Below are 21,481 nucleotides of genomic sequence, written 5' to 3'. Positions count from 1 at the left end.
ATAAGCAGTTAAATTAGGAAGACACACTTATTTGGGAAATGTTGTAATAAAGGAATAGATAATTTCATATTTTCACATATGAAATTCCAATTAAACTATACATGCACAGTACTATGTTATTTTGATAATACAGGGACACAATTTAATGATTCTAAGTTTTTTTGTAGTTTTTTTTTTTTTTACAAGTCAGGTGCCATAAACATTCAAATAACCCATCTTTTAAAAAGTACGTTTACAACATCAAAAGAATTAAGATGAAATATAAACCTTTCTACTTACAATTTTTATACAGATTAACCAAATCACAAATACCACAAATAAATGTTAAATTGTAACAATATAATGAATAAACATTCAGATTCTTAATAAAATCTTCCTTTAACATTTTTTTAACTTACCATTATACTAGATAATCTATGCAGAGTTTTGGGGTACAATACCAAGAAGGCACCAACAGTACAAAGCAGTTACAAAGCAGTTTCAGAACTTTCTTGAGTGCTCTACACGGAGAAACAGCACACACACACAGAAAAAAAAGGCAACGAGCTTTAAGGAAACCTGGTGCAACCCTTGAGAATATGCTGGCTCTAGTCTTCTCTGATCCGTCAGGTGGCACTGGATCACGGGCAGAGAAGCCACGTGTTTACTCTGTTGTTCATGCTTCTCATCTGCACTGCGGGAGCGCTGTATTTCAAACACCAGCATAACCGCTTTAAAGCACAAATGCTTTAAAAATGTATAAGCAAAAGGATTGTTCAGGTTTTTCAAAACCACTACATTTACAAAAATATTTCCCTTAAACTTGGGATTGCTCCAAAACATTGATTTACAAATATAAAAGTATTATGGAAGGACCCAAAGCATGTGTGCATATGTACGTGTTTATTGACATACTGTTACCATACCATATAAAAGTTATCAATTTAAAAACCGTAGTAACATATAAGCAAATAAAGATCCAACAGTCTCCTCTGAAGGGTCAAGATATTAGCATGGACAGTCGGCCTTTGTGGCTCCTTAAGGACAGCCACTAATGAGCCACATGTGGCTTCCGACAGCTGACTTACTGCCACAGCCATCAGCTACACCTGCAACCCCCCTGCACTACACGCAGCACATAAGTGCAAGGACACTCCTACTCAGCATCACGCGCCCTGTGTGTCTCCAACAGCTCTGAGACCCTGTGGATGGCACAGAGGCAGCGTGAGAACTCTCTCAAATCCTCTCACTTGCTCGTTGGATGTTTTTGCTCCATACTAAATGAAAGGGTTGGAATGTTTCAACTGGAATTTTTTGCTTACATTTTAGACACCAAAAGAGCCATGTGTCTGAACGCTTGTCTGAGCGCAATGGTAATGGAGGCGTTCAGTGTCACCAATGTGCATCTGGATGACCCCATCTGTACATTTCTAGAAAGGGATTAAGAGCCAATATGAGTCGTTCACACGTAACAGCTACTACTTTTCACAGGTACCTGGGTGGCGACCATTCTCTGGCCTGTTAAATTACGTTTGACATGATTAATAGAAAGCTCACGACTCATGGTTACAGTGATTCTAGAATGCAGTTAGTGGTTTCAGGCCAGTCTGACTCCACAGTACCAAGAAGGGGGAGGGAAAGAGGCCACAGCCCCCAGGTATTAGTAGCCAAGGCTATGGCTTTCTATTTAAAAGAGTATTGTGAAATTAATGTCATAATAACACTGACATTCCACTTAAAAAGAAAGTACTAAAAAACAAAAATAATGAAGTAAACTGCCAATGCTCCTTTTAAGATGAAAACTGAGTTTTCAATGTATCAAATAACAGTCAAGTCCCTGTATCCTGTCAATGCCGTGTGGACCTCACAGGGCAGCTGTGAGCAGGGAAATAAATGAAAGTCGTGTGTTTTAGGACCAAGCCTCCAGTTGTGGCTCTGCTCTCTGAGGATGAGCCAGGCAGCCTTCTTCAGCCACGGGGTGTGTGTGTGTATGGGGCGGGGGGGCATCAACATCGGGGCTGGGTGACGCAGGCAGTGGCCTGGGGATACACGGAAGCCCTCCTTAAACAGAAGCAGTGACCCCAACCTAGGATGCCAGGGCTTCTTCCTCAGGGCAGGACAGAACATGTTAGATCTATGAAGTGAATACAGAAGGTCGAGACTGCTTCTGCTGTGCTGAGGGAAAAGGCTGGGCTGTCCCCAAGGGGAGGAAGGCCCATGGGCATTTCTGCTCTAAAGCACAAGCCGAACCTGACGGGCCCTTCACACCCTAAGCCAGAGGAAATCAACACTGAATCTTACATGAACGTGAAGAGAGCAGATGTACATTTATTTCCATGAGTTACAAGGGCATTTCTATTCATATTAGCAGGCAGTCTTTATATAACTCATTCTCCACTGCTGTCAAAATCAAACAAGGAAAAAAGGACTGCTGAGAAATGAAAAGCTAAAAATAGAATTATTTCTCCTAAGTGATCTGCTGGGTAGCATTTTCCGTGGAACACAACTCAGAGGTAACAATAGATTTTTCATTTCAACCATAGGCACGTGGCACTTGGACAGTCATCTCTGCACAGAAAGCTGTAACAGTCATGCGAGGGTACAGTAATTATTGAACAAGGCAAAGTTCTCACCACAGAGAGCAGTGGGGGAGTTGGGAGGAGGTGCCGCATGGGCACAGAATACCGAGTCAACTCCACAGCACACAGTGTCAGGGAGGAGTGGACACAGCGCACACGGGACTAGTGCTAGCTTTGTCGGAGGGTCTGAACTCAGCAGAACCAGAAACGCTTGAGAGTACTTGATGACAGAACAGTGCTTCATGTCACGAGCTCATGAAGGCTTTATTACAAATTGTTATATTGTAGGTTGGAAAATGAACTTGAGATGCTGACATGCTGTAGAAGGAAAGAGTTGTACACTTTCTCATTGAAAGACGCAGTGGTCCCCCTGCTGAATCCGCAGGCGATGAGAGCCGTGACTGAACCCACACTGTGGGGAGGGGCCCGGGGGGACACATATAGCGGGCATGTGGCACGTCGCCACAAAACATTCGGATTAGCATGCTCCCCAATTCTCCAGACACCCCCACTTCAGGGTGCCGGGACCCCTGTGCAGCGCTCACCAGATGCTGAGTGAAGCTGCTGCTTTAACTCTTTCTGCAAGTCTTGCAAACACTCAGCACTGCATGTAACACACATTTGGGCATGTGTTCTACCTCCATAAATGGTACAGGTGATCACGGGAAATTCATAATGCTAGGTGCGGCACTTATTCCTTTCTATCTAGGAAAATGGTTGACTTCTAAAAGCTGGGCAAGTGGCACACAACTTCAGTATGTTGGTGGCTAACGTGGTGTGAGGAGAGTGAGCTGATAAGTGTCCCCCTGGGGATCCCCGTGCCAGGAGCACTTGCTGCCGTCTGCGACATCACCAGAGGTGTTTATATGCATGCTTGCCCTGGGAGACAGTATAGTCCAAAGTCCAGTGCAAATATGGGGCCGTCATTGCCTTAAAGTGCCCTAGTAGGAGCCTTCCCTATTGTACAGTGAGACGCCAGTGACCAGTGCCAAGCTGGACACCATTACCTGTGGGAGACCACGGGGTCAGCGGGCGCGTGGAGGAATGGGCTGGGGGCGGAGGGAAGCAACCACTGCATCTTTCAAACCAGAAAGCGATTAGTGACTAAAGCAACGGTAAGCAGTCGGTGTGCTGAGTACATACTGCCGCACGTCACCGGTGGTGACACACACAGGGACCAGGGATAATTCTCTGGACTGAGGAATTCTTTGAAAGCATAAAAGCCACAACTACCAGAAACCGTCCCGCTGAACGGCTCAAAGGAGTCAAGGTGGGTAAGCCGAGATGGGCTGGAGACAGGGCCAGGGTCAAGAACTGGGAAGAACATCGATGTCTGAGACGTCCAGTCCTCGGAGCCCTTGTCCTATTGAGACAGAACAGAATACACCCACGGGTCAGAACGAACCACAGTACGACAATGCCAGCATCAGGAGAGCTGAAAAGTACAAAAGCAACGGGAAAAAAAACTCAGGCCAAAAGGTCGTTTCTCTTGGGACCACTTGGACTCTGGCCTCACCTGGCAGGTACCTCCCCTTGGACATGCTCAGAGGTTGTTTTGACAGCATTCACAGGGGAGACACTCACACACACTCAGCCCACACACCCAGCCAGGCTAGCTTCAAGGTTCCTGAGGTGCCTTTTATGAACTATATAATATTGACCACTCCAGCGGTCAAAACCATACCCTGAGGGTCTCTATAAAACAATATATCTATACACAGACACACCGTCTGCCTCCTCCTATTCCTAGCAAGTCTCCTCTCTGGATGACCAGGTGGGACAACGTGGACTGCACAGGCAGCAGAGGACATGCTGTTAATGAGGCTTGACTTTTCTCTACGGAACAAAAAAGCATAATAAGCAAAACAAGGTCCTGGCTGAAGTGTGAGGCCAGTGGGGGTTCTGGGAAGGCAGAAGCCCCAGTGTTGTCCCTGGGGGAAAGATGGCTCTGATTGCCCAGGTCCGAGGTGACCTGACAGCGAATTTCCTTCCAGGCCTCAAGCTGGTGCACAGGAAGGCAGCAGGCTGCCACTGGCCTGCACTCGCTTTCTGCACCTGGAAGGGGTCCACCTGATTCTCCATATGTCTGTGCACGGCTGCAGGGCCCATGGGGGCAACTTTCACAATACAAGCGCACGCCTTCCCGTCATTCTCCTACTGCCTTGATTTTCATTTGGAGAACCCGTCTACCAAGCCAAATTGACTTAAATTGCTTACAGGTGAGTGGTCCTCCCACTGGAGCATAAGGCACGCGCTGTATGCAGTGAATGACTGCTACCTTTCCTATCTAGACCTGTGCTGCTGGTGCACCGTCTTGGGGAGAAGTGAAAAAGTAGTCACTCTTACCATGCTCTCGGTTCTGTGGTTCTGACGAGGAAGCCCAGGTGACCGACTGCCTCAAAGTGCAGACAAACAGAGCTGTCCCTGCCCTCGGAGGACCTGTGCTGGTGTGAGATGTCTGCTGGATGACGACTTGGCAGAATGCCATTCTGATCAGTTACTAAGCCCTCTGACACCTCTGGTCCATCTATCACTCAACAGTTCGGGCAGCAGGACAGGTGTCAAAGCTCAGAGGTGGGATGTGGAGGTGGTGCTCACAGAGGGGAAATGGCTCCCATCCAGCAGGCTGACCATGGTCAACAGGCAGGAAATGGAAGCTGCCCTAAAATGCTTTCACTGTCAATGAAACCAAGGGAAGAAGAGGCTAATACCCCACTTAAGGAAGTTCACCAACAGGCAGATGAGGAAGAAGGGCAGGCACCTATCTCCACCTTCACCAGCCTCCTGGGAAGGAAACTATGGAGCTGTCTAGGTAAGGATAAGGCCTATCATAAAGTGTTAACACTGTGTGTCTTTAAAATTTATTAACTGCACAACGGAAACATTACTACAACTGATCTCCTTAAACAGTATACTGAACATACTTAGAACTGCCAAGACAACTCAGGACCACACTATGGACACCATGACACCAGTTCCTTGGCAAGCAGGGTGACCTGAGGGCCTCCTCTGGAGCAGTCTTTGCCACTCTCCACCAAAGGGCCCTGCGGCCAGGCTCCATGGGCCCATGTGAGTGTGTTTTCCAGTTCTTTTCTACTGCACCTTTCTAGAATGTCCCCATGTATTGCAGCATCTGCATAGCCCAGGCACTCAGATTTGCAACTTCTAATCTCTTTGTTAGGAGTCCCTGGGTGGTGCGAACAGTTAGGCACTGGGCTACGAAACGAAAGGTGGGCAGTTTGAACCCACCCAGAGGAGCCTTGGAACACAGGCCTGAAGGTCTGCTTCTGAAACACCACAGCCATGAAAACCCTATGGAGCATTCTACTCTCTGCACATGTGGGGTCACCGTGAGTTGGCATCCATTTCATGGCAACTGGCTTTTTTGTCTGTTTTCATCTCTTTGTTGTAGCTGAGAACTCAGTAACAATGCTCCAAATGACAATGAATGACTCCCTAGACCCTTCCCAAGCAGCGAATCTAGTCAGAGGCCACATGGAGAGATTAGAATTCTGGGTTTAAAAGGCCTGGACTCTTTCACTAGCTGTGCCCTTGATGTTGCATAGTCTTCAGCACATTGGTTACACACTTAGATCTTCCTTTCCCTTGCTCATAAAAACAGGAAGTGTACTGACTTTACAGAATGAAGTGCTTGTGGAAGAGGCTGGTTCCCTGCCCCATCTGCCTGGACTCACTAATATTCTAGATGATTAACTACAAAAGTCAGTCTGGATGTTAGCAACTTACTTTGAAATGCATGGGGGAAAAAAAAAAAAAAAAGATGGACTGATGGGTAGATGAAGAAATTAGGTATCTGAGAAGGCAGGAAGACGTTAACTGTAGAATTTAGGTGGTAGGAGCATGCGTGTATTCAATTTCAGAATAGCAGAACGGTGTCATTTCAAGAATGTTGGAAACCCAGTACCGTGTACCTCGCATGTCCCTGAAATGAGGAGCTAAAACACAGAGGTGATAGTCTGTGCCACACCTCTCCACTGGAAATGATTCCTCAACCCTGGGGTCTCAGAGCTGGACGGGCCTTGGGAGAGATTTTGGACCCTGCCCAATTACACTGACTCCAGGGGTCACCTCATGGGTTCCCTTTGTATTGTCTGGTTTCCGCCCGCCCTCCCGTGGCCCCTGCTCCCTGAAGCTCCACATCCTTAGTGCCACCAGAGCAACCTAATTTGGTAGGAGAGGTCCTGGCTTCTTCCTAAGGCCTGGATGTGGATGTGGTCCCAGGGCTCAGCGGCTCTCAGGCCTCCTCAGACCCAGGTTCTCCGGTTCCCCATGGCTGCGTTCCCCTCACCCACGAGCGAATATCCACTTGCTCTCAAGATTCAACTGAAAGTCTCCACTGTTTCCTCCAAGTCCTGCCCAGCACACTGCAGCCCTTGGCCCTTATAACACAGAATGGGCCCCTCCTCCCCGGGGGTCTACTGTGTCCTGGCACCCACCTCTGGCCCAGCACCTGGAACACTGCCCCACATCCCTTGCTGGTTTCCGTATTTCTTGCTACCAAGCTTCTGGAAAGCTAAGTCTGGGTCTTATTCACCTTTGCTTCCCGTGTTGCTGGCATCAGGAAGTGCTCAATGGTGAGTGAATGAAGGATGCAAAACTGACAGCTATGTCAAGCCCAGAGGTGTTTTACATGGAACGTATGCACAGTTGTTCTGCCTGTGGACTGCTCTCCCTCTGCAAGTTGGTCTGGCACGGCTGTCAGCTCATTTCCACCCTTCTTTTGTCCTTTGTTCTTAACAACAGGGAACAGGAAGCCTGTAAGCTGCACTGCTAACTTCCTCAGCAGCTGGCTTCTGGTTAGATTCTGCCAACAAAGGCACTGCTAGGAAAAGGCACGTTTCTTGTCTGTTTCTGCTTCTGTGACACGTGTGGTACAGGTTCCAGAAGAGCCTGGCTTTGCAGGAGGGTTTAAGAGGCACCTGATAGCGGTGGCGCTGGGTGCCACCATGTCAGGGGCAGTCCTCCTGGGCTCCCCTCACCGAGGTGACAGCAGGCATCCCAGTACCCTCACTATGTGGTAATCAAGTACCCTGGTTCACATCATTTTCCCCTTTGCACTTTCAGCTGGAGACAGGAGGCAACCTCCTCTAGTTACCCACCTGAAAGTCACCCACTCCCCCTTTCTGCTGTCTAGTGCTTCTCTACTTTCTGATCAATTCCGTGGTTTCTGTGTGAAACCCCTAGAGTGCATTGGGGACACTGATACAGAGTCAACCAGGGACCACCCCTCAGTCTGAGCCATCGCCTCCAGATTCCACATATAATAATGAAAAGGCCAAAGAGAATGGAGTCAGGGTTGAGCTGAAAGAAACTTCCAAATGAGCACGCCTGCAGAAACTGCTGTTGCATGGCAATACCCTAACCCCACCCACTTGCCTCCTGTCCCAGTGCTACCTCAGCACAGCCTGGGCTGCATGTCCACACCCTACCTGGGCTGCCTATCTACACCCCATACGACACACTGCTGCCTGTCTGAGAATGCCTCCGGCTTCTTCCGTGCTGGGTCTCCCCAAGGAGTTTCCCACCGACTGCTTCAGTCTTTGTCCTAGCTCTACATCACCGTTCGTTTTCAGAGTTCTGATGCAAATCCTGTTCTCCCTCGTCTTGCCATACATCCACCGAAGTCAAGATCTGCAGTCTCTTTTTTTTTGAACACTTGCTTTTTGATCTACCAATATTGTCCAATTTCCTACTCCACCTTATGGTCTGGGCTTGTGCAGCTTTTGCCCAGGCTCCTGTCAGTCCTTCTGCCACGGCTGCAGCTCAGCTTCCTCTTGACAAAGCTGTCCTAGCTTTGCTTGCCCATATCCCCCCGTCTGAAGTGGAACAGTGCTCGGGCCTATCGCACACGGCCTCAGTTGTGTAGCCATGTTCCTGCCTGAAAGCTTCTGGAGAGGGCCCTGGGTTTCTGAGGCCCAAATGCCCATGGTCTGTGAAGGAGGCCAGGGGTCTTCCCTGGGGAGAGCAAGGCAATCAGACGTCTGTGTTTCCTGGCAAGCATGAGGGTTAAACACCCTCTGCGCACACTAGGACTGCGCTCCTGAAGTAGGTTATAAGTATCTGTGTCTTGGTGTGACACTAGCCCTTTTTCTTCCCTACTCCTGGGGATGATGTACTTCCAACTTCCCTTCTTTGCAGATTTCCTCGGTAAAATCTTACATGATTTTCTCTCTCATCTCCATCGTCCTCCCTTTTCACTTTGGCTTGTTTTCCTTCTTCAACACCTAATATCAGTATTTCTCTGTCCTGATTGGTACCATATATGCACTTAACTTATGGTATTATTTACTGAATACAATTCTAGGTTCTCAATGCTTAGAAAAAATTCCTATGCCCCTAAAAATGTTAACATTTTTGAGTATCTAAAATGTATGAAGTAAATAAAATTCTCAGTAAGATCTCAAATTTGTTTCCACTAGTCTATTTCCACAACAATCTGTCTTAGTAAGTCACCCTGTGACTGAACACCAAAGTCCCACTGTAGCTATTATTATAAAGATTGCTACTTCAATGTCATGTCACGTCATGTCATTGTAATCTACAGCAAAATACAAACTGCTGGTGAAAAACAAAGTCTGATTTCTCCAGTATTAAATTATGAAACAATCAGTAATTATTAAAGCTAGGTTCCATTGAGCAGGAATATACTGTTTTTTTTTTTTTTTTTTTTAATATCATTTAGTTTATATTCTCTCTTCCTTGTTGAGGTTTACTGTATGGGTTATAGCTCCAAGTACCTGACAAATTTAAGATCTGTATCCTGGCTGGAATCTTGCAGTCTCTTCAAAAATGAGTTCTTTGAGTTTTTCCTTGGGCAAGTCATCCAATTCCATGTCAAACTTGAACGGTGCTTCAGCAATAGGCTTTAAGAGAAAACAAAACATTTCACAGACAAATGCTGTGAGGATTAGGACAATAATTCCCTGATTCATAAAATAACTGTGGCTTACATCCTGAAATTTATACAACCGGCCTGACGTCCAGCAGAAAAGGACGACGACAGTAAGCACGCACCCACACTCCTGAACCACATTTCTCGTGAGTGCTTCAAAAACGGTCTGAGAGCAACAGAATCCATTTCAAGTGTTCTTCTGAACTTCTTAGAAATCCTAGAAAAATCTTCAAATGTTTCAAGGCTCTGAATGTTCAAATAATGAAATTTGCCTGAAACTGATGGGGTGGGGTATGATACTAAAATAAATGCATTTGATTAAATAAATCACAGTATCTTTATATGAAGATATATTATGGAGCTGTCAAAAATGAGGTTAATCTCATGCAAAGAAGATTAGTATCACGGGAAAATGCTCATGTTTGTACCGAAAGAATGAACCCTACTTTATTTTTTAAAATAATTTTTATTGTGCTTTAAGTGAAAGTTTACAGATCAAGTCAGTCTCTCACACAAAAACCCATATACACCTTGTTACACACTCCCAATTACTCTCCCCCTAATGAGACAGCCCACTCCCTCCCTCCACTCTCTCTTTTTGTGTCCTTTTCGCCAGCTTCTAACCTCCTCCACCCTCTCATCTCCCCTCCAAGCAGGAGACGCCAACATAGTCTCAAGTGTCCACCCGATCCAAGAAGCTCACTCCTCACGAGCATCCCCCTCCAACCCACTGTCCAGTCCAATCCATGTCTGAAGAGTTGGCTTTGGGAATGGTTCCTGTCCTGGGGCAACAGAAGGTCTGGGGCCATGACCACCGGGGTCCTTCTAGTCTCAGTCAGACCATTAAGTCTGGTCTTATGAGAATTTGGGGTCTGCATCCCACTGCTCTCCTGCTCCCTCAGGGTAAACCCTACTTTATTTTTAAAATTTAGATACAGAAATGAAAGACTGAGAAGGGAATACTCCAAAATTTTAATTAGCGTGTAACAAGATTACAAAAGAATCTTATGTTTTTCTATAAATTAATTTTTTTCACCATGGACAAATATTCTATGAATAATCAGCAAGTCATTTAAATATGTATCTATTTACATCAAAGAACCCCTATAAATACTCAGTGACAAAAAATGAAATTAATCAATCCATTAACATTATTTATATTTTGATTTTTCAATGCCCACAAACTAATGTAATGTTATATAACTGAAATAACGATGATAACAGCTGTCAATCAGCTTCACATCCCTGAAGAAGTGGCCAGGGCACGGCTCTTACCTCATCACTTGGGTCGTAATACTGCTCCAGATATGGGTGGGCCAGAGCCTGTTCTACTTCAATCCTCTTGTGAGGGTTGAAAGTCAACATCTTATCCAGTAAGTCCAGAGCTACAAAGAGAAATGATTTGCAGTGGTGAGAAGCAGAAGGAATAGTCACCTAAACACTTTCCATCCCTGTTGAAGTAACTAACCTCACAAAGCAATCAGCTAAGCATCCCGTAGGGAAAGCAGCCAGCACAGCAGTGCCAATCAACTCTCTGTGCCTCCTGTGACCTTGAAAGGGTAGGGACTGACCTTCTGACAATCACAGATCCAATGCTCAGGAAGGTCAAGGGATCAGCTAAAGTCCACAGAATTGGAGAGTAGAAGAGCCAGGACTCAAACCCAGACCTTCCTTCAAAGCCTGAGCTTTTCCTAGATCACTGCTTTGCTTTGTTGGCAGCAGAAACAAAGACTTCACGTATATACTTCTCCCAAATCAACTCCAAAATCATGTTTGCAATAGTCAGTGTCTCTCTCAGCATACAGACAAAGCCTAGGTTTCTGGGTCACAGATGAAAACAGTCACCTGACCTCGGCCCCACTGCATGCCTCCTCCTTCCCAGACATGACTGGGAGTCAAGGGTATATCACTCCCCACCACCCACTAAGCAACTTGGAGTCTTTCTCCAAGGCCTAAGGCTGAAAGTCCTCTTTTCCCCACAGAGGTTGGCACCTGAACATTTCTTCCACGTAAAGAATGTAGCAGTGGGGGCAAGTGTTGGGGCCACCTGAACATGGAGGGGTGGATGATGAAGAGATGACCCTACTGGCCTCTGGGAGCTCATGTCCAGGCACTACCTCAAGTCATAAGAATGATCAAAGGGCATGGCTCACAGTGGCTGAGACAAGGGTGAAGGGACATGCAGATGAAATATTTCCGCATTTAGTTATCAGAGGTAGGTATCAGAAATACATGGTTGTTGCTGTTGTTGTTAGGTGCCGTCGAGTTGGTCCCAACTCATAGTGACCCTATGTACAACAGAACGGAACACTGCCCAGTCCTGCACCATCTGCACAACCATTGCTGTTTGAGCCCATTGTTGTGTCAATCTATTTCATCAAGGGTCTTCTCTTTTTCACCGACCCTCTACTGTACCACGTACGATGTCCTTCACCAGGGACTGATCCCTCCAGACAACATGTCCAAAGTACACGAGACGAAGTCTCACCATCGTCACTTCCAAGGAACACTCTGGCTGTATTTTTTCCAAGACAGACTTGTTAGTCCTTCCAGCAAGTCCATGATATATTCAATATTCTTAGGCCACACCATAATTCAAAGGCATCAATTCCTCTTTGGTCTCCTTTATTCATTATCCAGCTTTCCCATGAATATGAGACAACTGGAAGTATCATAGCTTGGGTCAGGCTCAACTTAGTCCTCAAACTGATATCTTTGCTTTTTAATGTTTTAAAGAGGTCTTTTGCAGATTTACCCAAGTAAAATGAAATCCTTGACAACGTTCATCTTTTCTCCATTTATCATGATGTTGTTTACTGGTCCAGTCGTGAGGATTTTTGTTTTATGTTGAGGTATAATCCATACTGAAGGCTGTAGTCTTTCATCTTCATCAGTAAGTGCTTCAGGTCCTCTCGGCTTTCAGTAAGCAAGGTTGTGTCATCTGCATATCGCAGGTTGTTAATGAGTCTTCCTTCAACCCTGATGCCGTGTTCCTCTTCTTGAATTATTTACTCAGCATGCAGACTGAATAGGTATGATGAAAGTATACAACCCTGACACACATCTTCCCTGACTTTAAATCAAGCGGTATCCCCTTGTTCTGTTCAAATGACTGCCTCTTGGTCTATGTACAGATTCCGCATGAGCATAGCTAAGTGTTCTGGAATTCCCATTCTTTCCAGTGTTATCCATAATTTGTTATGATCCTTACAGTCAAATGCCTTTGCATAGTCAATAAAACACAGATAAACACCTTTCTGGTATTCTCTGCTTTCAGCCAAGATGCTAATGAGATCGGCAGTGATAACCCTCGTTCCACAACCTCTTCTGAATCCTGCTCGAATTTCTGGCAGTTCCCTGTCAATGTACTACTGCAGTTGCTTTTGAATGATCTTCAGCAAAATTGTACCTGCGTGTAATACTTTTGATATTGTTTGGTAAGTTCCACCTTCTACTGGATCACCTTTCTTTCGAATGGGCACAACTATGGATCTCTTCCAGTCAGCTGGCCAGACAGCTGTCTTCCAAATTTCTTCGCATACATTAGTGAGCCCTTCCAGCACTGTGTTCCTTTGCTGAAACATCTAAATTGGTATTCCCTTAATTCCTGGAGCCTTGTTATTCACCAGTGACTCCAGTGCAGCTTGGACTTCTCCCTTCAATACCACTGGTTCATGATCACATGCTACACCTTCTAAGACGGATGGATGTTGACCAACTCTTTTTGGTACAGTGATTCTACGTATTCTTTCAATCTGCTTCATGATGCTTCCTGCATCATTCAATATTTTGCCCTTAAGATCCTTCAAAATTGCAATTCAAGGCTTGAATTTTTTCTTCAGTACTTTCAGCTTGAGAAATGCCAAGAAGCAAGTTCTTTCCTTTTGGTTTTCTAACTCCAGGCCTTTGCACATTTCATTATAATCTTTTACTCTGTCTTCTCGAGCTGCCCTTTGAAATCTTCTGTTTGGCTCTTTTACTTCACCATTTCTTCCTTTCCTTTAACTATTTTATGTTCAAGAGTAAGCTTCAGAGTATTCTGACATCCATTTTGGTCTTTTCTTTCTTTTGAATGACCTCTTGCTTTCTTCATGTATGATGTCCTTGATGTCATCCCACAACTTGTCTGGTCTTCGGTCATTAGTGTTGAATGTGTCAAATCTATTCCTGAGATGGTCTCCAAATTCAGGTGGGATATACTCAAGGTCATATTTTGGCTCTTGTGGACTTGCACTTTTCTTCAGCTTCAACTTGAACTTTCATATCAGCAACTGATGGTCTATTTTGCAGTCAGAACACTGGCCTTGTTTCTGACAGATGATACTGAGCTTTTCCATTGTCCTTTTCCACAGATGTAATCCATTTGATTCCTGAGTTTTACCTCTGGTGAGGTCCAACTGTATAGTCACCGTTCATGTTGTTCAAAACATGTATTTGCAATGAACAAGTCTCTGGTCTTAATAAAATTCTGTCATGCAATGTCCAGCATTGTTTCTATCACCAACGCCATATTTTCCAACTACCAATCCTTCTTAGTTTCCAACTCTCACATTCCAATCACTAGTGACTATCAATGCATCTTGGCCGTATGTTTGGTAAATTTCAGACTGCAAAACGTTGGTAAAAATCTTCGATTTTATCCTTGGTACTGGTGGTTGGTGCATATATTTGAATAATAGTCATATTAACTGGTCTTACTTGTAGGTGTATGGCTATTGCCCTATCACTGACAGTGCTGTACTTCAGGATAGATCTTGAGATGTTCGGTTTGACATGAATGTGACACCATTCCTCTTTGTCATTTCCGGCATAGCAGACCATATTACTGTCTGATTCAAAATGGCCAAGATCAGTCAATTTCAGCTCACTTAACGCCTAGGAGGTTGATTTTTGTGCGTTCCATTTAATTTTTGATGACTTCCCAATTTTCTTAGATTATACTTTGTACATTCCACGTTCTTTTTATTAATGGACGTTTGCAGCTATTTCTTCTCATTTTGAGTTGTGCCACATCAGCAAACGAAGGTCCCAAAAGCTTGACTCCATCCACGCCATTAAGGTCAGCTCTATTTTGAGGAAGCAACTCTTCCCCAGTCATATTCTGAGTGCATTTGACTTGAGGGGCTCATCCTCTGGCACTATATCAGAAAACATTCGGCTGCTATTCATACGGTTTTCACTGACCAATTTTCTTAAGTGAACTGCCAAGTCCTTCTTCCTAGTCTATCTTAGTCTGGAAGCTCCAATGAAACCTGTCCACCAAGAGTGACCCCGCAGGTATTTGAAATACCGGTGGCAAAGGTTCCCGTGTGACAGCAACACATGAGCTACCACAGTACGACAAGCTGATTGACACGTGGTGGTTTTGTCCATTTATCATGATGAAATACATGGTAGAAAATAATTATTGTTCTGGCAAAGAGGTGTAGCAAAAGGGGGTTCTTCTAAAACTATCTTATGTCTCCTTTAATGTAATGATGCTTGGACTGGTGGGTTTTAAAAAATTGTTTTATTGTGGTAAAACTATAACAAAACATTTGCCATTTTAACCATTGTTAAGTGTACAATTCAATGACGTTGCTCAGGTTCATCATCTTGTGGAAACATCACCACTATTCGTTTCCAATTCTTCCACCACCGTTAACAGAAATTCAGTGTCTCTAAAGCTAAGATTTCTCCTCCCCCACCCCACAACCATTAATAAACTTCAGTCGCTATACATTTGCCTATTTCATATTTGTGGGATCATACAATGTCCTTTTGTTACTGCTGTGCAATGAATCACTTAATATGGTCCTTCCAGCCATGGTCTTTGCGAACCACACACAATGACTGAGTGGGACTATGCAAATAAAGTATATGGAACTCGTGATGGTTGGGGTTGTATGTTGGTTTGGCTAGGCCGTGATTCCCAGTATCGTGTGGCTGTCCTCCACCTTGTGATCTGATGTAATTACCCTCCATTTTATGTGTTTCAAATTCTAACCTCTATATTATTGACGCAGGATTAGTGTGGGCTATATCTTGAGTCAGCCTTGCAGGAGTCCGTGACACCAGTCCCACACCCTTATTCAAGTCATGCCCTTCCCTAAGGTGTGGTCCGCATCCAACGCATATATGTGGGTGCTGTGGTGGAGCTCTCTCTCTCTCTGTAACTGGATCCTGCATCTGGCTCGTCACTGTCTGACCTCCGGTTCTTGGGACTTGAGCCAGCGGCCTGCCGTCCCACCTGCCGATTTTGAGATTTGCCAGCCTCTGCAGCCCTGTGAGCCAGCAGCCTATCATCTGACCTGATTTGCCAGATTCTGCAGCCTTATGAGCCAGCAGCCTTGTCACCTGGCCTGCTGATTTGGGTTCGCTGGCCTGTGCAGTCACGTGAGTCTGGAGAAGCCTACACCTGACACAGAGATTTGAGACTTGCTAGCCTCTACAATCACGTGAGCCATTTCCTTGATGCAGTCTGTGAGTTCTGTGAGTTGTTGCCGTGAATTATGGAACCAAAAGAAGGGAGAGTACTGCAGGAAGGGGGGAGGGAGGAGTAGTTGATGTTAGAGATGATGGAGTGGTACATCAATTTGGAAATGTTGGACATTTGGGACATCTTTAACCTCTGCCTTATAGGATCCAGCTTTGTGCTGATCCTTATAAAATACGTTATTCATTCAGTGACTGATTTACTTCACTCAGCATCAGGTTCATCCATGCTGCACCACGTATCAGGACTTCATTTCTCTTGATACAGCAGAGTAAAACTGCACTGTATGTATGTGTCACATTTCATCCATTCATCTGTTGATGAACACTTAGTTTGTTTCCATCTTTTGGCTTTTGTGAACAATGCTACAATGAATACTGATGTACAAGTTTTTGTTTGTATTTGTGCTTTCAATTCTCTTGGCTATATACCTAGGAGCGGGACTGCTGGGTCGTATAGTAACTCTATGTTTAATTTTTTGAGGAACTGCCAAACTGTTTTCCACAGCAGTCTCACCAACAATGGGTAAGTGTTCCAATTTCTTCACATTCTCATGACATCTGTTATTTTCCACCTTTTTTCATCATAGCCATTCTAGTGGGAACGAGGTTTTGATTTGCATCACTGTGATTTTGATTTGCATCTTCCTAACGACTAATGAAGAAGCACTGGTGGTGAAGTGGTTAAAGCGCTTGACTGCTAACCAAAAGGTCAGAGGTTCAAACCTACCAGCCGTTTGCAGGAGAAAGATGTGGCACTTTGCTTCTGTGAAGATTTACAGCTTTGGAAACCCTATGGGGCAGTTCTACTCTATTCTATAGGGTTGCTATGAGTTGAAATTGACTCAATGGGAAAATGGGAATGATTAATGACAATGGACATCTTTTCATGTGCTTGCTAGCCAACTGTATAACCTCTTTGGTGAGGTTATTCAAATCCTTTGCTCATTTTTTGGTTGGATTGTCTTTTCGTTAAGTTGTAGGAGTTCTTTATATATCCTGGATATTAAACTCTTTATCAGATACATGGTTCTCCAAAATCCTGATGAAGTTCAATTTATCTGTTTTGTCTTTTGCTGCTCGCATTTTTGAAGTCACATCTAGGGATCCACTGTTAACAAACTAGGTCCTGAAGCATTACCCCTGTATTTTCTTCTAAGACTTTTATGGTTTTAGTTTTCACATTTAGGCCCTTGATCTATTTTAATTTTTGTGTATGTCCAACCTCATTATTTTGCATGTGGAAATCTGGCTGTCCCAGCACCATCTACTGAGAGATTATTCTTTCCCCATTAAATGGACTTAGTACCCTTTTTGAAAATCAATTGACCATAGATTTATGGGTTTATTTCTGGACTCTCAATTCTTTTCCATTGGTCTATATGTCTATCATTATACCAGTACCAGGCTATTTTGATTACTGCAGCTTTACAGTATGGTCTGAAGTCAAGAAGTGTGAGTCCTTCTATTTTTTTCTTCTTTTTCAAGACCGGTTTGGCTATTCAGGGGACCTTGCTATTCCAGACCAGGGGTTTTAACTTAAAGCATCCTGTCCTTTCTTCAAATTAAATCCTAAGTGGAGTCTAAGAAAGGGGCTACCCCATCCTCCTTTAAGTCCCAGCTCACGGCCTGTAAGGCACCGCTAAGAAATCTAAGGGCTACAAGGAACAAGTCTGAAAACCTACTACAAGTCTCAAAAACTACTAGTCAATAAAAAGAACACACATTTTTAGAGAATATAGTGACATTAAAACAAAGAGAGATGAAACAGGTAACACAAAAGCCCTCTGGCATCTGCTTAACGAAGCCTCTTTTCTTACAGTGATAATTTATTAGGTTACCTGCAGGTGGCAACATCAACCTCATCCACAAAATTAACATACGCTTTTGAGCCATAAAAGCAGATTTATTTTTTAAAAATAAAAGGCATCATTTAATAACCAAATACAAAATTTGGTATAACTTAATATTCATGACTGGTTTAAGAAATCGCATCTAGCTTACTACTTTGAATACGTTAAGTTTCAGTCATTTCCTCACTAAAAGTATCACTTGAACCTTGAAGAGTAGGCCTGTCAACCATGAGAAGCAAGTGCTCATGTGCCCATGAGTCAACCTTGAGGACCAGGGGGAGCCAAGGAGCACATGCTGCCTGAGGTCACTGAGGGGGAGGGGAGGCATGGGTGGCTGGTGTGTGTGTGTGCGTGCAAGCACTCGCACACACATTTGTGCACACCTGCTCTCATCCTCAGCTCTGGATCTCATTGGGGATCTCCCTTGTTGCATGCCACCATTGGGCCAACTGCTGATCAAGACAACAGGATTATAAATGTGGGAAACCACATGGTGGATGTGATGAGAAATTCCACATGACAGGGAACCTTTCTCACAGGGGTAAGTGTAAAAAATAGCAGTTAACAACAATAAAAAAACCTAATCCATGGAAAAGTTAACATATAATGAATTTCAATAACTAAGAATTACATTTTTTAATTTATTTTTACTTTCAATTTATAATCTTTTCAATACATACTCACTAGTGTATTTAAGAAATTATGGAACAATGACATTTGAATTTACAGGCAATAACTTCAGACCTTTTCAGAGCAGAGCAGACTCTGAGGAATCCAGGGCTCCTTAAGCAGTGTGTGGGCGGCAGAGGGAGTACTCAGTCTACAGCCAGGACACAGGGTAGGGTAGGAGGAGGCCTCTGATGGGCTAGGATGGTGACACGTGGTCAAGAACCCAATACCTCCAACTCATGTGTCAGCTTTACAGAATACATGGTAAGTGTCAAACATGCGACCTACCCCTCACTGAGCTTTAGGTTTGTTTTGCTCTAACATAGGTAATAAAGCCTGCCTCACTCCCTAGCCCCAACCCCCTCCCCAAAAAAGAGCTCACAGACATTTTCTCAAGGATTTGATTGAGAGGAGATTAAAGATCACTTGACCTTTTGTCTAGTTAGATACCACTTGTGCCAGGAAAAGCCTAAGGGGACCTGGCCACAGTCAACTTCTACCAGTGTTGATACTAATCTTTTTTTTGGGGGGGGGGGTACTTCCACCCAAATCTCGTTGGTATTAAGGAAGCACATCAAGGCAACGGGACGTTTCGCAGCTTAAGCATTTCTAAAACAGATCTGTTAGTTTCTTAAATTGCAGGCCTTTAAACCAAAAGAAAAATTTCAAAGGAAGACAGCTTTTCCTTTGCTCCTTGAAAAACGAGTGATTCTCCAGCCTCCTTTCTTGCAAGTGCTATTTCTGCATTATTCACAGCTCCAGCAGGAGAAAAGGGGTGAAGCAGCTGCAGGAGGCTGATCCCCCTTCCCATCCCCAGAGCAATCAGCAGCACCACCCAGATGGCCTGAGGGCCACCCAGATGGCCTGAGGTGCAGGACTACTGCGCAGAGCTTAAGCAGCGGTGAGCTCACTTGGAGGGAAGTTTTCTTTTCCCCATGAGGCTGGGAGGCAAGGATGACATGTGACCAAAATCTCTGATTCTCTCTGGCACCCCCAGGATCCCACCCTTCTCTGTAACTTCAAAGAGCTTAGCAACCTGACCCCGAGACTGTCCATGGCTTCCCTCCTGTCCTGGCCCAGACCCCAGAGGCAGATCATCTGACTGACTTCCACAGCACTCTGGGTCCATCGCACCTGTCCGGCAAAACCCTGAGCAGTGTGCAGCCGGTCACGTCCATCCTCAAATCTAGTGGCTGAGCAGCCAGTGAGGGCTTGCCCTTGCTCGCCTACCTGGTGTGAAAGCTGTGCCACTGCAACAGCAGCCGCAAACTTCAAACTTTCATCTCAGGACCCCTTGACATTCTTAACAACAACTGAGGATCGATGAAAAAAAAGGACTGCCAATTCAGCTCACAACTCAGACTACTACACAAGTGCTTTTCCTCAAGGAAACCGCTGCACTCAGGATGCGGGCGAATATTGTGTGTGCTTGCATTCTGTCACACAGAACATTAAAATGATGTCTACTCAAGGCTTGAACTTAATGAAATGACTAGCTTTTAGTGCTTCATTAAGGACACTCTCAAATGAAATTGGTGTTTGTTTTCAACTTTGAGTGCGTGGAAGTGAAGAACCCAACGACCACGCGGATGCCTGGTGCCACCGCACTGAGCTGTGTTAAGATTTTGCTCACCGCTGCCTTTGCATTATGAGTGCAGATGTCAAAAGAGAGAAATATCAATAACGTCCCAGTATTATAGTGAGAGAATAGTTTTAACCTCATGGACACCCTAAAGGTTCTTGGGAACTCTCTGGGGTCTAGGGAGCAAACCATTGGGAACTGTTGTGCTACAACAGTTTTTACCTCCTCTGGGCCCTCAGTAGGAGCCCAGGTGGTGCAATGGTTAAGAGCTACGGCTGCTAACCAAATGGTCGGCAGTTCAAATCCCCCAGCCGCTCCCTGGAAACTCTATGGGGCAGTTCTACTCTGTCCAGTAGGGTTGCTATGAGTTGGAATTGACTCACTGGCAACTGGTCTGATTTTGGTTTTCTCGGCCCTCAGCAGCTCCAGGGAATCCTTGGTCAGGCCACTCCTCTATTCTCTCTCCAATCTTCACAGCTCTCACCACCTGAATCACATCCTTCCTGGTAACTGACCCACTTACTCTCAACAGATCTTACTGAGGGTGCTGAGAAGACTGAGACCACCACTGTGATCTTCCCGGATGCCCTACGCACCTGATCCACTTCTATACTTACCCACATTTTCCAAGAAAGAGGAGGTCCTTTCCCTGCTCAGAGCTAATCCTCTGCAACTTGGGGGCTGACCACAAACCCTCTCCCCTCATCTGGACCAGTTATTTCTGTCTCTACTTTCTACCTGAAACTTCCCACTCATATTCACTGTCTCAACTATTCCTGCGTGGTCACCGGCAACCTGCTAACGGGGAAACCTAGACCTTTCTGCTTCATGGACATGTGGAACGGGCCCGCTTTCTTACAGTACCATCTTCTGCTTCCGAGAAATCCCATGATGCTGGCTCTTTTCTGTCCATTCTTCTTCAAGTGTCCCTCTTCCTATCCCACAGCTGATTGAAGGTTTGTGTTTTCCAGCTTCTTACATATCTCATTGTGATATCTTCTCAACCTCTTGCGTGACTTAAAACGCCATGTATTAAATAATCCCAGATCTATCTTTAGCCTAAAACTCTCAACCAAGTATCAGACTTATAAATATAACTGTCTGTAGGTAATAAAACAGTATAGATAGATACACAGCTGCTGTTGAGTCAACTCTGACTCATTACAATTTATGTGCAACAGTATGAGACACAGATGTACCCAGTCCTGCATTATCCTCACGTTCACCGCTATGTTCAGGGCCATCGTGTAGCTACTGTGGCAACCCATCTCACTGAGTTTCCCTCTACTTTACCAAACACGATGTCTTCCTCTAGTGATTGATCCCTCTCGATGATGTGTCCCAAGCAAACATGTTGGTCAGTGTGACCCATAAGGTATTCACTGGTTAACAGGGGTGGATCACCCAATAAGCAAGGTAAAGCACGGGCTTA

General features: G+C 44.8%; 1 protein-coding gene across 1 annotated transcript in view; it reads right to left on the bottom strand.

Moving 5' to 3' along the window:
- Positions 1 to 47: 47 nt before the first annotated feature.
- Positions 48 to 21,481, bottom strand: part of MAPK1 (mitogen-activated protein kinase 1) — a 122,230-nt gene continuing 100,796 nt past the window's right edge. Inside the window, exons 7-9 of the mRNA XM_064272348.1 lie at positions 10,747 to 10,856; positions 9,317 to 9,442; positions 48 to 3,921 (exon numbers count right to left, since the gene is read on the bottom strand). Of these exons, the coding sequence (XP_064128418.1) occupies positions 9,326 to 9,442; positions 10,747 to 10,856 (227 nt within the window). The 3' untranslated portion in view covers positions 48 to 3,921; positions 9,317 to 9,325. The remainder of the gene's footprint in view (positions 3,922 to 9,316; positions 9,443 to 10,746; positions 10,857 to 21,481) is intronic.

Source organism: Loxodonta africana, chromosome 19 (assembly GCF_030014295.1).
Source record: "Loxodonta africana isolate mLoxAfr1 chromosome 19, mLoxAfr1.hap2, whole genome shotgun sequence".
Classification (NCBI taxonomy): Eukaryota; Metazoa; Chordata; class Mammalia; order Proboscidea; family Elephantidae; genus Loxodonta; species Loxodonta africana.
Note: the sequence above shows the minus strand (reverse complement) of the source record. Positions and strands in the feature narration are given on the sequence as shown.